Source organism: Acomys russatus, chromosome 17, assembly GCF_903995435.1.
Source record: "Acomys russatus chromosome 17, mAcoRus1.1, whole genome shotgun sequence".
In the NCBI taxonomy this organism is placed as follows: domain Eukaryota; kingdom Metazoa; phylum Chordata; class Mammalia; order Rodentia; family Muridae; genus Acomys; species Acomys russatus.
This window is the reverse complement of record NC_067153.1, coordinates 13,083,855-13,102,570: the sequence shown is the minus strand read 5'-3', so window position 1 is coordinate 13,102,570 and position 18,716 is coordinate 13,083,855. Positions and strand designations below refer to the sequence as shown.

Below are 18,716 nucleotides of genomic sequence, written 5' to 3'. Positions count from 1 at the left end.
TCAGCCATTGGCACAGATCTCAGAAGGCTGAAGCAAAACACATTGACTTCAACCTCAAGGGACATAAAAGAGCTCATGATTTTTATTGCACCCTAAACTTGAACAGTGTCGACCTGAATTGCTTCAAACCAAAGCAATCGATACTGGAACGTATTTGCTGAGGAAACTGCAGGGCTTAAGTAAAGGGGAAGAGGTAACTCAATGAAGCCTGGAGATGGTCCTTATGGCTCTTCTGCATATTTTAGTTATTGAGACTCCAAGTCTTTGTGTAAATCCAAGTATGGAATGGTGCTGATTACCCAGGCACTCGCAATGAGGATAGCTTCAGATCCCACAGGTCTTGGCATAGATAAAACAAACACTTTCTACAGAGAACATAGTGAGCATTTGCTCACTTATAAGGCTGTAAATGCTACAAAACTAAAACTTAACTTACTGTCTAGAAAGGAAAATGTGTATTTTCCTGAATTGTTTCAACTGAAACTTGACAGAGGCCAGAAAAGCCTACAAACCACATGCAATGAGAAACAGAAAAAATAGAGCTGAGGTCTGCATTGATTGGTAAAGTGGTTGCCGAGTGAACACAAGGACTTGTGGGGGCCTCTAGGTTGCTCCAGAGTATCCGTGTGAAGGCAGGCATGGTGATGCATGCCTTTAATCCCAGCACTTGAGAGTCAGAGGCAAGCGGATCACTGTGAGTTCAAGGCCAGCTTGGTCTGCAAAGTGAGTCCAGGACAGCCAAGGCTACACAGAGAAACTCTGTCTCAAAATAAACAAACAAGCAGAGTAGCCATGTGAAAGTGGCTGAAAAGCATCACAATGACAGAGTTAACCAAGTGTGAGCACAAATCAGGACATCCCTACATCTTCAAACCTCAACTCCTCCAACCATCAAGGGAAACACGATGAGTTTCCATGTTGTTTGCAGGTTTAACTTTGGAGATAAGAAGCCCAGCCTTAGCCTGTAGACAAAAGCCCTAGCATATTAAACTTAACAGTTTAAAATACCTATGACAAAGATTACCTAAACAAAGTTAAAAGACAAAATACAAGATATTTTCTACATCATATGTCAAAGAACAACTGTCAAAATGTTTTGGCAACAGGTAAGAAAAAAAAAAATCACATAACTTCCTAAAGAAAAAGAAGCAAGGGTGGAAAGGAAAAACCTGTGTGTTCCTCATCAGTTCTCATAGCTTGCACAAGATGACTCCATGTACAAGTAGTGCAAATTGGTTTCTTTAGAAGAAGGGACACCAAAGTCTACACTGTGACCTCTCTATAGCTAGATTACAAGGTACACAGAGAATACATGCCAGCAAGTTATCTATGGCTTCTTTACTCAGAATTGAGTAGAAGTCTAAGATAGCTCTAGTCTTTATTATATAATATTCTGAGGGAGCACTGTGTTAAAGAAAGCTTATCTGACAGAATTAATGACTTGGCAAAAGAATATATCTCTGCTATGACTTTTAGAAAATTCTCTTATGGTGAAGCAGAAACCTGGTTTTTCTAGGCTTTTGAACATAGTGGAGTTAATTCTTCCTTCTATACTGTACACATGCACAGTCCTCAAGCCCACATCCTTTAGAGCTGATAGGCCTCCTTTGGGGACCTACTATCATGCTGCTGTTATTTTGCTTTAACATTAGGTAAGTTACTGCTTGTCTGGGAAGCTGAGCCATCCACACATAAGGCACAGCTCTCATAGTTTGGGCCAATCCCAGATATTCTGGGAGTTACTCAGAGGCTTTCCCTAAGAGACAGTCCAAGTCTGTTTATTGGATTTGTTTTTAAACACAGCTTCTGTTTATCACCTTTAAGGGTCAAAGTGATGGCTCAGTGGTTAAGTGCACTTGCTGCTCTCCCACAGGACCTGAGTTCAATACCACATACACCTGTAGATGATTCACAATAGCCTAAATAAATGGAATATATAAATAGTATAGTATAAATAGAAAAGTCTGCGTGTCAAAAGTCCATCACTAATGTTATACTAAGTAGTACAAAACCAAAAGCATGTCCTCTCGTGTCAGAAAAAAAAAAAAAAAAAAAAAACAAGAGTGTCCAGTCTTACCAGTGCAACTGAACATAATTCTGAAAGTGTTAGCCACAGCAATGAGGAAAAGGAGAAATAAACGATGTTCTAAAATTGGTTTTTCTTAGTGGTTGATTGCATAAAAATATATTTGATACTGACAATGGAAAATCCAATGTGGAGCTTCACATTTTCAAAATGGCTACTTTAATATATAGAAGCTTATTGAGATGTATACCCTGTTGGTCTGGTTAGTTTCAGTGTGTGATAATTTTTTTAATTTACAAGTTCTTTACAAGAACTTTAGTGAGAAGATTCAGAAAGAAATAGATCAGTAGTTTCTCCTGGTAAATGCTATTGTTTCATATAAACAGTCACTAAAGGCTTCAGCCATGTATTGTTAAAACTAGCAAAGCAAGCTTCATTTTACAAAATCAAAATTCATATATTACATCAACAATGTCAAAATGTTGAAAAGCCATCAAGAAAACAATGTCATTAAGAATTCCCATGAAAACAATAAAATAGTCAACAATAAATTCAACCAAAGAGGTAAATGGGCTATCTGTCATAAGGTATGAAAGAAAGGAATTGAAAACAACAAACATAAAAACAAAGATACTCCATGTTCATGTATTGAAAAATTAATAATCATTAAAATACATATATAATACTGCACAAAGCAATGCAAAGGCTCAGAAAATGTTTATTTGAATTCCAAACTCCATTTTCCCCTTAAATGACTTAAAATTCATATATGACTACAAATAAGTATGTACATCTAAGGAAATCTTTATAAAAAGAACTAGAGCCATTACAGATGTCTTCAAAGTATACACAAAGCTACAGGCATCTAAATAGCCTGGCACATAATATAACAAAGTTGGGAGCCAGGGACTAAATCAGTGTGCTTATCAATCAGTTGACTTTCTACAGAGATGTGAAAAGCAAGCAAGGGGAAAGGATATCCTCTTCTGTAAATGGTGCTGGGGAAGCACACTATTAATATACAGAATAAAATTACTCTTATCCTCATTTCACAATATATATGAGGAACAGCTGAAAGATCTAAAAGTATGAAATGATTAGAAGAGAAAACAAACCGAAGATTCACTAAATTGGTTTTCATTTCAATGAGGCTGAAATAGAGCCTGAATCCAGACAGGAGGACGAAAGGCAAATAATCACTGGGCCCTTACTCTGTTACCCACTAAAGCGCATGCCCATTCTCGTATTCTCTCATCAGTTTTGTCATAGAATACTAGGTCAGGCCACAAGGACAGAATGTTTTCTGCTGCTCATGACTAAACCAAACTAACTTTAGTGGGCTTTGAGGGGGGTTATGTAAGTGACAAAGATAGAAAAGAGTGAATTCTATCAAAGAAGAACACAAATAAGTCCCACGGGTTCACTTGCTTTTAGTTGACTTAAGAATATCCATTTTGAGGTCACAAAGCTAAGCCATACATTAGAAGCATCCTCTCAGCCTTGATAACATTTCTGACATATGCACGATGACATTATTTGTTTAGGCTCTTTTGCAGACTTTTGCTAAAAAACATTGAGTCAATTAGCACCTGCACATATCTGATGGGTGATTTAAATAAGATCAGAGGCGTGGCTTGTCGACATTCATATTGTATCTGTTTCATTTGCTCTCTAAGCTTTTGAGTCAGACTCTTCATCTCCAAGTATTGATAAGTGGATATTTTGAGAAATGCTTTACTCATAACTATAGCACAGGTTTACCTTGACCTGTTCTGCCTGTTGGAGTATATGGGTGTTTACTCTACCCAGCCCCTTTCCTTTGTCAGTAGCTTAAGAAACTAATATTTTCAGCTTAATCATAAGGTTCAAATCAAGCAATAAGACCAGAACATTGTTGTAAGTTGATGACATCAGCAACCAGAGAGACTTGACATTTCCTGGATGATGGCATGACTCAATAGCCCATCAAGCACAAAGCCAAGATGTTTTGTGCACACAGTGAAAAAAATCTTTGGATGATATGCCCATGACTAATGGACAATCACCAAACATTGCTCTATGCTCCCAAAAATAAGTCAACAAAAGCCAACTGATTTATTTATATAACCTCTGGGCAGGGCTGTCTCTTTTTGGCTCCAGTTGGCAACATCAGTTGATATCCACCATGCAAGTAGTTTGCTTGTCTTATCTATGATAAGAGTCTTGGTCATGGCTTCCTGACATAGCATCCAATTTTCTGGAACCATCATGGGAACTGTGCAAAGGCTTGTATTTACTCAGATATAAAATACTAAAACTGCTTCCTCCATATTGAAAATGGACATAATTTACTGAAAGCAGCATTATTATTAAATTCAAGAGGAAATACAGGCACTAAGTAAATAAAGGGATATATACTAAAGTTAGCCGCAATGGTCTAAAAAATAAAGAACCACATGACAACAGGTAAACAGGAATCAATTTAAGAAAAGTCCATGCAAGAATGCTTCTCTGAGGAAGGCTCATTTGAGCCAAATTGGCATTAATTGATGTAACACTAAATAAATGTTGGGAGGATAATCAAGTTCCAGGTAAAGGGATATCCGAGTTCAGAAGTTCTGACCTAGGAGTGAACCCAGTGAAGGGGAATGGACATGATTCTCGGGGATTGCTAAAGCATGTTGTGCAGAGCATACTGTAGCCTAACAGAGAACTCCCAACTGACCTGGGGACAAGAAGCCACAGGTATGCTCTGCCTGGATCCAGGGCCCCTAAGTTAGAATCTTGGCTCCCAGTTTAGTTTGAGTGCAATGGTATTTCCAATTCACAATGAAGACAGCAATATGATCTTCCTGACATGTTTTTATGTATCATCTAATGATGTTTGAGGCAAGGATAGATTCCTTATGTGATGACGATCGGTCCTCTGAGATGATAGGACACCATGTCTTGATGTTTCCATAATGACAAAATCATATGATTCATTTCTTACAAAATTTTCTACTGTTAATCAATGCATGATAACTGCAAAGAATGTGATCGATAAAAACAATATAACAGTGTCTTGGGAGAGAAAGCATTGTGTAGGCCTTACCTACTGCTGTTACTGTTATAATGGGGACAAATGAGGAGGGATGGGAAGGAAGTACAGGAGAGGAAACTGGAAAGAGGAAGAGGGCAGGAGAAAGTGAGGAGGACAGGAGGAAAAACGAAGAAGCAGGGGGGAAGAGGAGAGAAGTAAGTGGGGAGAAGCAGGAGAAGAATCATGTTTAGCAGGGATTCAAGCTAATTGACACTGGTTGTCCAAACACCAGTGTGGGTTCTCTGTGAGACTTTCTTCACCTCTGACTACGGAAGAATCAGTAAAATCCTTCCACCTCCAGCACAGTAAGAACATAGCACTGCATCATAAAGGAGCTGGCTTCACAGGCTGGATGGTTTAGGCATGTAGGTTTCAAAATTTCCCAAGGGATGTATGTGCCATGGTCGAAATCAGTAAAATAGTCAAAAATATATTACTTGGCTAAAGTGAATACCCTATATCAAAATTAATCAACAACAACAAAAACCTAAGAGCAAGCTTCTACTTCAAGAGCATCTGAAGTAAAGGCAACAGCTTCAAAGACATTCGCCAATGCTTCTGAAAATTTTACAATTAGCTGAAATTTAAAAAAAAAAAAAAAAAAAGCGTAATTCTGGAACTTCTGAATGTCATGTAGATATAAGGCTTGCAGGAGCTGTGTTTGGCTAGTTTTCACTCCTGAGCTTCGACACAAAGCCACATTCTTTCTTTGCCTAACATCAAAGGGAGGGAGGGGGCATGTGCAGATGGAGTAAAAGCCAGACTGGGGGGAACTCCAATATCTGAATTGCACTCTTTAGGGTAACCCTGCTCTCATTTAAAATGTATCTTGTTGACATCATTGCGCCTCTGTGGGGGAGAGTTGGATCCACTTGATTTCCTAAAGTGATATGGTCCTAATTTTTGCTGGGCACACATAAGTAAGGCAATGAATCAAAGGCATTGCATAAAAAACGAGAGTGCCTTTTGAGCTTGATCTTTCAGGAAACAGGAATACCTAGAAGGATAGTATAACTTGTCTGCTTATTGTGCATTCATTTATGTCTATAGAAACCCAGATAACTCCTAGGACAGGCACACAACTTTATGAACCATGTTCTAGCAACACAGGGAATACACTGCTGGAATTTTCCAAAGTGGAATGTTACCCACTACTAATGGCACCTACAGCTGAGTACATATGGATTCAGAGGGCTCAAAGACACAGTGCCTCATCCACAAGAGGCTTTCAAAACAAGCAAACAAACAAGAAAAGAAAACAAAACAAACCACAAAACCCAATCTGAAATAATACTTTGGTCCCTGAAGTTTTTTTTTCAACACTTGCCAATTAAAGTTTCTAAAATAAAGTCATCAGTAGATAGCCCTAACTAACTGAAGGCTTAGGACACCAATGCTGCTGTGTCTGCTACTATACTCCCAAGGTGTTGATGATAACATTGCACAGACATGTAAACTGAGGCGCAGGAAGGGTAATGAGGAGTTCAAGGTCACTTAGTTAAGTTGGACTGAACCAGGCACTTGTTTCTGGAGTCTTTGTCTTTGACTGAGATCAGTTCTCTGAACCCTCTGCTAAATCTCTGGACACAGGCTCTAAGAGCCTTGCCCAATTCCCTCGATTTCTTTCTAGGTCCCTTTGCTAAATATAGTATAACTTATGTAGGCTTTCCCCTACATGTCTGGGTGTACTCCCCAGGAGATGATCGGGCCTTATGCTTGGGGCTTTGGAGACTCCCATTGTGGATTACAAGGACAGAGCAGGGAGTTCTGATGTCATGCAGAGCCATTGCAAGACCCTCCTCTATTTCCAAATGGAGGGAGTTTGCACTCCTGACCCTGGACACCAGTACCAGATGTCCCTCTTAGAGGGTATTTTCTCCCAGAAGGGAGAAACTTTCCCAGGTGGTCCTTTCCTTGACCCCTAGGTCTCTCCCTGAACCCCATCTTCAACACTGAACACCGCCTTTCTTCCCATTCAGAGCAGATGTCCAAGCATCATTGCCTTGTGTATCAATAGTGCCTCACACACATCCAATTTCCAGGAACTAGAAAGTTGAGATCCAGCAGGCACTGTAAGATAATTGACAGCAACTGTGGCAGAGAAACTGTCCCTGTTTGATGAGGCCTGGAGGTAATATACAGATATGATATCTTCGTACTTGCATGTAAATATTTGGACTTCGAAGACCAACTATCTATCAACTACATACACCAACTTAATCCATCCTTTCCTAATGATTATTCTACATATAGAGAGATACACTAAAGCCATGGCACAGGGTTTGGATGAGTTAGTTTAACCCACATCTGGCAACTCCTAGCCCCCCTGTGCCTAGAGGTTTGCAGACACTCTTGGTAAATAGGTGGACAAGGAGGTGGTGTCAGTAATTTATTGAGGATTTGCCCTCAGTGCAGTCACAACAGCAGTGAGAAGCTGAATGGAAAGTAAAAAAAAAAAAAAAAAGTGCCTGCTACATTCTACAGGCTTCTGGCATGTGCTTCATGACACAGTTCTATCTTCTTCTAGAGGCAGGGTAGCTGAGCTTCCAAGCTCCTGTGTTCATAACTACTGGCCCATGGCAGAACTTGTATTTGGGAAGCAAGGTTGTGAGACTCAAATTTCCTTGAAAGATAGATTCTTAGAACAAATTCTGTTCTGCATGTGGTTTTCCAAACCAAAGACATGGCTTCTAGTGATAGAAAATAAGCCTCACTAGAGCAGATGTGGTGTAGAAGCAGGAACAGCTGCATGTGGGAGGGATCGAGGCTGCTTTTACAAATTTCATAAGGTGAGGGTCATTTATGTTTACCGGGAGGAACACCGTAAATAGCCTGGTCATGGAGACCACAGACTGGGGCAAAATGGAATACTGGAAAGAAAGGGACTGGCATCCAAAATGGAATGGGCTCCGGGAAGCAGGGGCGGCTGTCAATCAAAGCAGGTGTAGTGGCAGATGATGTGCTAAACTCCTGAAGCAGGCTCTAAACCCAGGCAATTTTAAGATGGCATCTGAAGAACAAACCACAGTGAAATGCTGACGTGACACAAAGGAAGCCGAGTCCCTGGGCAGCTGACAGAGCAGGCTCTCACAGTGTTTAGGAGCAGAGATAAGGAAGACTAACCCTCCACCCCCACCACCAGCACCCCCCCCCCCACCACCTGCCACCTCCAGCCATTGTCACCTGCAAACTGTCTCTGTAACTTGGCTGCAGCTGAGTAGATGGTATGGTGATGGATTGTAATACCTCTTTGAATTTCCAGGGCTTAAAGTAAGGAGGCAATTTGTCAACCCTGAGCTGGCTGTACTCAGACCCTAGCTTGATCAGAGCCTGAGAGATGGAGTGTTTTACCTGCTTGGCATTCTCCAGGAAAACAGGCATATTTGATATTTAGGTGCACTTTAATGGACCATGAAAAGAAATTAGATTGATTCATTTGAGAAATAAATCGTCTCTCCCCGCCCCTACACGGTGAAGCTTTTAAGTGCTTCCACTTAGTGGAAATGGAAATTACCTCTCAAAACATTAGGAAAACTAATCACGGCAAATTTTATACATTTCCACGATTTACTCTGCTATCTTTCCATTTGCTTTGATGAGCAGACAGTAGCAGATGCCTGTTCTTAACCAAATCATTTCCCACAGCCTCAATATACTTCGATAGGCACCTCTCTACCATGTCTGCCCTAATTGATCAGTCCCTGGGGAAATACCTTTGTGCTCTTCTTTACCTTTGAGGGAGGAGGAAGAAACAAGAGAATTTATTTAACAGACATATCCGTAACATCTCTCCCTTGTCATGGGCTTACTAACTGAGACGCTAAACTCAGAAGAAGAGACAGAGAGATGCTTTGAAACAGAGTAATTGAACTCTTAAAATGTCTTATATATAGGCTCCGCGTTTCCTGGAATACCTCCGTTTTCACATGTCAATTTATCTCCACGTGAGCGTCTCCTTTTGTTTAGGTTTCCTGCTTTCTACGATGCAGCTGACTAGTTCGTTGGACACAGAAAAATACTGTTGTGATCTTGTAGATGCAGGTTATATTTTAGAGAGATAACCTGTGACTAGCTCTTTCTACACACACATGTGTGTGTGCACACATGCATACACACAAACATATGCACTCACATGTGTGTAAGTTTATTTGTATAGTTGTGGTGTTTAATCTTGGTTGTCGGTATAACTAGATCTAGGATAACGTAAGTAAAGTAAATGTCTCTGGGAGGAGCTGTGATGCACTCTTCCTGAAAGGATTAACTGAGAGGGCAGAGATCACTCTTGGTGTCAGCCCATATGTAAAAAGTTATGAGAGAAAAACCAGTTGTCTTTGCCTTGTGACCTCGCTCTATGGAATTGAGAGCATCCACTGTGCAGCTGTCCCTACTGTTGTCATCTGCCACTGACATTGGACACCAAATTGTTTGGCCTAACAAAGTGGACTCAAGACCCATGGGTCTTCTGATCTCCTCTTGGCCTTCGGTGCCATGCATTCTGGGACTGCTGATGCATCATCCAATGTTGTGGACTAGGCAGCTACCATGTTCTCAGGTTTTCTAGTGTGCAGAAACCCACTGTTGAACTACTCAGCATGCATCATGCAAATCACTCTAATACGTCTCCTTCACATTGCATATTCATGCTATTGCACTATGCTGCTAAAACCACGACAATTACAAAAGGCATTTAAATGTATACAAAACTATAAAATACGTATACAAATCAATTAAGAATATGTACATGCCATATCCTACCAAGAATATTGAAATTAGTATTCCTTTACAGGAATGAGGGGACCAGTGAGATTTCCAAGAGTCCCCATTACATGAGAAAAAAGGCATGGCTTCCAGGGTGCATTCGATCCCCTTTGTGCTTAGCTAGCTTCACAAGGGCAAGGCACACCCTGCTATTTGGCCTTATTATGGAAGGCATAAGATGGGATAGCGCATCCCGGCACTTACATGGCACATGTTAAGGAATTCATGATAACCTGCCATAAGGGATGTCCCCATCACAACTACTCCTGTCAAACCTTGGCTCCTCTTCACCTACATCGATTGCAGTTCTCACTGTCTCACACTTGGCTCAGTTCTGCCTTGGGAACACTTGTGCTGGCTCCGTTCATGAGCTTCCATCAAACCCATGGTAAGATTCTTCATTGATAACAGACTGAACTATGCCTAGCCATTTTTTTTTTTATTATTATGTGTCAATCATGGTACAGCAGGCCTACCACCATGCTCTCAAATCCACAGCTACCTGACTTGCAGGTTGAAGATTTTGAGTTGGGTGAAAATGGGATTTTTTTTTTTTTTTTTTTTTTTTTTAGTATGGGTGACTTCAGGGGCTGATAACAATACAAACTGCCTTTCAAATAGCCATATTCCTTCATCTAATGATTTCCCAGTTTTAACTACATCAAAAGTAGAATAGAAATAAAGCATGAGGAGTCTTTATCCTCTTTTAGGCTTTCGAACACCTGAGGGTTGTCCTAGACAAGGCCCTTCTCTGTTCCTATTCTGATCCTGTTCTGGTGACAACTGAGATCCTGATGCTAGGGCCTAACTTCTCAGTGTCCCTACATTCACACAGAGGTGTCCCACTTTTTTTTTTTTTTTACCCTACAGTCATGCCTTTGAGCATGTCTAACATGGTTACACTTGTCACCTGATCAAGTACCTGTCACTTCTCTGACACTGGGATCCTTTAAAATGCCCAAGGGAAGGATCGTTCCTACCCAGTGCGAGCTCAGAGCTTGTCACGATCCACTCAAGGAGATGGGCAGCTAATCCAGATGAGAAGAAATCACCACTTTCCAGGAAAAATATCTCCTCAAGTTCCCTTTTTAAAAGTATTATGACAGGTAGTGCAGGGATGCAAGGACGCACAGGTTATGCACATGGAATACAGGAAATATCCATGGAAGTATCTCTTGCAAACTTCTATGTGACATTGTTTTGTACCTACAGAATCTGCATCAAAGCCATCTGAGCCATCGAAACATGCTTCTGTGTAACTCTAAAGAAGCAGCATGCCTGAAGATAAGAGAATAAGAGTAATGCAGTAAAGACAGAGTTTGCAGACCCATGATGAAGCAAACAGCTCCGAGGGGCTTGGGAGGGATCTGAATGTTAGATTGCTGAAAACACTGTGCAAGTGAACAGCACTGGGTTCATGTGGTGGAGGTATTTCCCTTCATCTCCCTGTGCTTTTCAGACAAAACTTCTCTCCATCATGTGGCACAGATCCAGCCTTTTCTCTTTAATTGTCCCAGTTCTTATCAACACACTAGATCTAATCTATCCAGACATGAAGAATCGAGGTCCCATTCAGGTCCCAGTGATTGAGGGTCATACTGTGGCCTCTGCCTGATCATCCACACCCTCATCTTGGGTCAGTTTCTTGACCTTCCAGGGCCTACTCTGAGTCTTTGTGTCCACCAAGCTGCCCTGTTCCTGCTTAGGTATTTGCTCCAGCAAGGATTACTCTCCTCACTTTTATTTCCTGAGATGTCTGGAAGACCACCTGATGTGAACACCTGTGGCCACAGGGGTGTGGCCAAGATTCTGCACAAAGGAAAATATTGTTAGGCACACACCTACACTAGGCACCATAGCCACACAGCCCAGTGAACAATGAATCACTCTAAGCTTTCTCTGAGCCCAGCTACTTTCTCTCTTCTTCACAGAATTTTGGTTCATACCACAAATCTATAAGGTACGTATCACCCATTGATTCCAACTTATAGGTAAGGAATTAAAATAAAACTGCCTAAATAACTTCTGAGTTCACATGGCTTGGCAGTGGGGAAAGAAGGATTGGAATATAACCACTTCAGTGCCCATGACATTCTGTCCTACTGAGTTCTGGTTCCCTAGGCCCAGTAAGCTATGTCTATGATCACATTAAAGACAATTGGAGCAAAAGAACAAATTAAGTAAACTACATTGACAAGTCAATTAATGAGTGCTAAAGATATCATTGACCCTGCTTTGACATTCCTGAAGATTTTTTAGTTCTCTCATTCTCTTCTTCCAAAGCATTTACATTTACTATTTTCTATGCAGAAATACCTTTAAGTGATAGAAAGTATGTTTAGATGATTGTCTGTAATCACAGCTGTCAGTGTGCACTTAACACAGGGCTTCAAGGGAGTGCATGACAGGAAGGGATAGGGTGCATTTCTTTTCTGGGTAAAATGGACAGCCTATGCCTGGTTTGACCAGTGGAATACAGAAAAATATCCCTTTATCAGCTCCACACATATCTAGGAAGCAATAAGGAATCCTCTTTGTCTCCTGGCGATGGAGCCACCATGTACAATAGTTTGATACTCCAACTAGATGCAGAACATAGCTATCCCTTAAGCAGTGAACTGAGAGATCAGTCCTGTGAATGAAGAAGTCTTAAGTGTCCCATCCGTCTGAGGCCTCAGGTAACACTAGTGCATCCCTGAGGCGGGCAAGCTCAGTCTACTTTTTTAAAAATCAAGCAGCATAAGCCGTTGTTTTAAACACCAAGTTTGGAACGATTTGCAATATCGGCATCCAGAGGAATGTGTGGAAACTACAAAATTCACCTTGAAGGAAAATTAAAAGTGCACTCTATCATTCACCCATGAAACCACCTGATTATAAGTTACTTTACTGCTAGCATGTTTGGCACTCTGTTCTACATAGCACTTGCCTGCCGAACTCAAGGGCACAAGAACTGCGTCACAATCATCACTCTACAAAACAAACCAGAAAGGAAAAAGAGCTTTAACTTAAAATTGCACTTCTTGTTGGTTTTGTCTTCACAGCATTATCTCAATCAGTTCCTTCTCTGTGGACTCCAAATGCTCCTGTATGCCCAGGAGCCTCCAACCCTCACAGCTGGCACTGCCTGCATCAGAGAAGACACATCAATGACAGGAGCGGGGTGCATGCTGCTAAGAATCTCAGACAGGAGAGAGACCAAGTCCACGCTGGCCTGCAGATAGCTCTCATCAGCTGTCTCACATGCCCACCTGCCCCCCTGAATTTAGCTTCGACTCTAAGAATGAGACCTTGGCTCATAATGCTGACTCATGACCTCTCACAGAACAGACTCCTGGACCCTTATTTCATGGCAGTTCCCATCACAAGACACTTGTATTTATCATCTCTATAAGACATATTTGTTGTAAATCATCTCTGCAAAGAAAAAGAAGAAGAAGGATGCCATGAAGGTGAATTTCTGTCTTCCTATTTCAAGTGAAGAGATAACGTCAAAGTGCTAATCATTTACCTTGGATCATCCAGTCAGTTTACCCAAAGCAGGGCCCAAAATATACTGCTGCCTTAGTGGATGCTGTGGACCTTAAAGGCAGGAAAGGAAGGAACACAGTGCACGATGGGAAAGAGGGAAACGGTTCCTAAATTACACTGAATCTATACTGGCATTGGGTATAGATTGTAAGAGTAGAAATCCTCCTTTCCTCATCTGAGATGAATGATTTACTCCCAACACAGGGGAATGGACAAGAGGAATATCTTAAGATGGTGACTTAACTGATAACCAAGGCCTGCTCAGCTAAGACTTGCGAAGAGGAGCTGGCCAGCTCAAATTTTCTCTTTAGACCTTGAGTTAGAGGAAAAACCACAAGCTTTCACTCTCTGTCTACACTTCTCACTTGTAGGGTCTCAGTTGCACCAGAACTGACTCACCATGAGGCTGGCAACCATTGCCAGCTAGTTTTGTGGAAAGTGGTTGGGACCAGCGCTCTCCTTCATCTTGTTTGTGACCATCAGGGTCACTCTTACCTAATGGTGATCAGGTACTTTGTGGTTTTCTTTCTGTCCCCTCCCTTTCTCTTCCTCTGCCCAGAAATCAGAATCATTTCCTCTAAGACTTTCTAGAATATGTGGTTCTGCTGGATTTGCTCCTGAATCACTCTGTACCTCTGCTAGATAGTCTTTTGCATGTATTTCCTGTTTGGGAGATTCTGTATTTCTCACACAGCCCTAGCAGACTGGTTCCTTAAAAGCCTTAAGTTTCCGTTTAGCTTTCTAGCATCAAAATTAGGACCTGGGCTCTGTTTGATAGTCTTTTTACACTGGGTGTGAAGGGTTCTCTAATACACCTGAGCATAGAAAACATGGCACTGACAGGCTTTGCCCCTTTCCTCTTTCCCTCTCCTTTGCTAATCGCCATTACATTGCATTCCTAAAGCTAGCCCCCAAAGTCCATTCCCTGACTTGACCACTAACTCATTTTTGAGACAGAGCACCAAGGTCCAACAATCGAAATTCATTATTTGGCTATACTGGCTAGCCTGTCTGATCAAGACTTACCAACTCACCTGAGCACAGACTCCCCCTTTTTTTCCTTTAAAATCCACTCTTGCAAAAAGCACCTGCTGCTGCTGCTTGCTGCCTGTCTCTGCCTAATCCATAGGCAGCCTCCCACCTCTGCTGCTTGCTCTCCTGGGTAATAAATCTCGTTTGGGCCGAGAATTTGGTGTCTGGATATGTCCTGTACAGACTTTGAGAAGTTGACATCCTTTACAGAGTGATGACATTCAGGCCCGCCTTTGTGCCTAGAATGTGCCAGCACAACTGCTCACTTGCTTGGCCTCCTGAACTCATTGCAAAAGGCTTCTCCTTACCTGTCTGCTGGGTCCTGTCTCTAATCCGTTTCATCCAGGATGTGACTTGTCTTTCTAGACCTCACTGGTCCAATGGTTCACAGTGAGTGCTGCACTGTGTTCTGGTAGACCATGGCACACAAGAACATATGATGAGTTACCCCTGAGGCAGAAGCCCTTTTTTTCAACTCACCTGACTGCCCAACGATGGAAGCACTCAGTCTGTGGGGGATCCTTGAGGACACTTTCAAGGTCATTCGGATCTGGTAATACCTAAGAAAAGAGCAGAGACCAGGCCATGATGATATGACTTCTTAATGAGCCTTCTACTTAATTATGGAAAGCCATAAGAAATCAATGAAAGTCCTAGATGCCGTGCAGTTATCTGGAAGCAAAAAAGACTGCATTTTATTGGAGCACTTGAAGGATTAAGGATAAGATACAGAGGAAGGCAGGAAATTGCATCACTTGAGATCACATAAGATTTAGGAAGATTGGAGGTGATGGCAACACAAAAAAAATCACAAATGAGTCATGTGACAATAGAATGCACTTTTTGCTGTTGGTTTTTTGTTTGTTTGTTTGTTTTCTTAGTCTAGAAAAAAACCAACTGTCATGGATAAGGAGCACAATATAGAACTAAAAGTCTGTGTATCAACTGACTTGCTGGCTTGTAAAATGCGCATATGTGCTTGTGAGTGAGCACCCCCTTTCTGCACACCACCTGGGTTGTCATTTCTGTATATATCACTACCACTTTTCCTAGTGTATTTGTCTTACAAGATTTTTGTCCTAATTTGATAGTCCTATGCAGGCTGCAGTGCTCTCAGTAACCTCGCCTGCCTGCCCTCCACCCCGACCCAGCCTTGGTGCTTTGCTACTAATGAACTTTGCACGTGCAAGGACTTAGGAACCGTTTCTGGCATAATTTTCCTCTCCTTCCACACACTTCAAACCCATAGTGAAGTGAAATGTAAGTAAGTCAAGGTGCGATGCAAGTAAATATACCATGAACCAAATCAGTGCCCTGCGGTTCATTGTGCTCCTAGCTGGGAAGTCTTGTACCACTATGTCAGTGGCATCATGAATAGTGACAAAGCAAGAGACTTCTGGTGAAGGCCTTGGGTGTAATTTTGATGCGTACATGATGAAAAAGGATATGTAGTTCTTAAAGCACTGGCTCTGACTACATGACTGAAGTCTGGGTGACAGTTTTGAGCGGGCTAACTCTGACTCTATCATGCAGTTTATGAACTTTCTCTGACATGTGGGAGCTGAGTGACTTTGACATTATTGTATAATTTTGTGAACTTATTTTGACTCTGTAAAATGAAAATTAAAAGATCAAGAAAGTCCCCTAAATGAGAGTAAAATATAACAAAGAAAAAAAGAGGTCAGTAGCTGGCATGACTTCTGCCTCTTTAGATGGGATGCAGGACGGTCATGTTTTCCTACTCTTTTCTTCAAGCACAAGGAAAACTCTAACAGCACAAAATAAATGCAAGGAGACAAAGATGGGAAACACACGTGCTAGGCACTCTGTGAGAAGAAAAGCCATGGTGGTGACTTTCCTGCCTTCCACTTTTACCTCTTGTATCCTAAACCTGATGTTGAACAGTTTCTTAGCCTAGAAACCTGAAACACTAATGACTGGACACACACACACACACACACACACACACACACACACACACACACACACACTGAAAAGAACACGGCAAATCGGAAAACTTTTAGATAACAGCTGTTTGCCTCATACCAGTAGCACCCCCACCAACAGCAGACCGTACAACTTCCAGGTAGTGCCAAAGCTCCGCCTTGACCCTTAGCTGAGAGCAGGGTTCCATCTCCTTTGGAATCTAGAGTTACATCCTTGGCAGATGGTAATGACCCTGCTTTTAATCGAAACCATATAAGGAGGCTAAAATTCTGCTGTCCACCCTACAGGAACAGGAGTATAAATACACCAGCAACATTTGGGTTGTTTTCTGTTTGTTTGTTCTGCAGAATTGCATGCATGGATAATGTATTTTGCATCATTTATGCCCCCTTCAACTCTTCCTATGCCCACCAACTCTTTCATAAATTCACAACCCCATCACTGTTTTACACACACTAGAGAGAGAGAGAGAGAGAGAGAGAGAGAGAGAGAGAGAGAGAGAGAGAGAGAGAGACAAACTGCTCGTAAGGGTAGGGCACATGCCCAGTAGCAGCTGGCCAACAGAAGATGTGCTCTTTGAAGGCATCTTTGAAGGTTCCTTGTCTCACAATGTACTGGGAGGGATTTGTTTTTTATTTTAATATTATTTTCCATTTATTTGTCTATCTATTCACTTATTTATTTGCCTTCTTACTAACCCATGGGTTCTGCATATATAGTATGGCTTCCAATTTTCCAGTATTATAGAACCCGTGAGTATTTTAATATTATTTTCCATTTATTTGTCTATCTATTCACTTATTTATTTGCCTTCTTACTAACCCATGGGTTCTGCATATATAGTATGGCTTCCAATTTTCCAGTATTATAGAATCCGTGAGTGTGCAAACAAGTGAGGGTCTGCATCTATATCTGTTTCTTGTGCCTTTTGGGGGCCTCTTTTCCTTCGGTTTATTTGTTTGTCCTATTCTGATTTTTTTTTTTTTGGTTTTGTTTTATCGTATTATATTTTATTATTATCCACTTGAAGCCTTTCTGTATTCTAACAAGAGACAGAATGGGGGTGGATCTGGATGGGAGAGAGGGTGAGGAGGAAGTGCGAGGAGTAGGGGGAGGGGAAACTATAATCAGAATATATTGTATGAAAAAAAACTACTTCCAATTAAATATAATATACAATGTATAATGCATTTAAAAAAGATACAAAAGCTCTTAAATACGTTCTAAATACAGCACTAAGATGATACCTTAGATGCTGTATCTGAAGAATGGCCTATAAAAGCAAAGAGGGGGTGGATCCAAGTTTATTAAAATTAAGCACTTTTGTTCCATGGCACGTGCCGCTAAGGATCACAATTGAATCTGCAGTGAAGGAGAAAATATTTGCAAATCCCATGTCGACTGTATTGGTTATCTGTGAATTCCATCCTTGTGGCCTCACCTACTTGCTAATGTTTGTTAGCCTCAGGTTCAAAGTATCCATCTCCTTTGTGCTTATTCACAAGCAGGAATTTGGCTGCAATCGATAGACACATCTGACATGCAGAGTACAGCGGAGAGGGAGGGAAGGATCCTGTAAACACACTTGCATTTGGCAATGGTGTGCTTTGGGTTGATTTCTTTGCTAATAAACATGCCCACAGCAATTAACTTGTATAGCTTATTTATCCTAAACAGCCACCAATAGCACTTCCGAAGTATTGGAATTAAACCTTGTATTATAATTGAGTTATATGGTGCAATACCTCATATTAGAGTAGAAATATATGCAATGTGTATGACATAACCTTACATTTGAATTCTAAAATTTAACTTATTTTGCATCTACATAGAAAATTCTATACCAGTGAATTAAAAATAACCTTGTGAGTGACAATTGAGGTATTAACTGAGGAGTAGATTCACTAATCTATTTTTGTTCTATCTTCTCTATATATTTCTATATTCCTCCTTCGTTCTTTTCAATCCCTGTCTTCAGACCTAAGAATGTAAGATAAAAGAAAAGAGAGACATTGCTGAGTCTAACCTTGTTTTCTCTCTAAATAAGACCAATAATAACTTGTAACCAACTACCATTGAAAATAATCCTCTATAATGCAAGAAAGCAACCAAAAACTCACCCGACCCCTCTTAAAGGAAATGGGGTGTTGTTCTGTTAAGATTTCTTCTGGATGACTTGGGATAAATAATACATTTGTAGAGGCCCAAATATTATTGGGGAGAGGCCCAAATAATATTGGGGAAATTGTTAAACAAGCTAGGAAAAGCTCTGTTATTTGATCATATCAATAACTAGTCTATTTTTATCACAAGAATATACATCCTGGGTGTAACAGATATATATCATTCTATAGAAAGATA

The 18,716-nt window shown here is 41.0% G+C and overlaps 1 protein-coding gene across 1 annotated transcript in view; it reads right to left on the bottom strand.

Annotated features, from left to right (window-relative positions):
• Positions 1 to 18,716, bottom strand: part of Fam135b (family with sequence similarity 135 member B) — a 285,376-nt gene that overhangs the window by 118,363 nt on the left and 148,297 nt on the right. Inside the window, exon 3 of the mRNA XM_051159566.1 lies at positions 14,889 to 14,968. Within this exon, the coding sequence (XP_051015523.1) occupies positions 14,889 to 14,968 (80 nt within the window). The remainder of the gene's footprint in view (positions 1 to 14,888; positions 14,969 to 18,716) is intronic.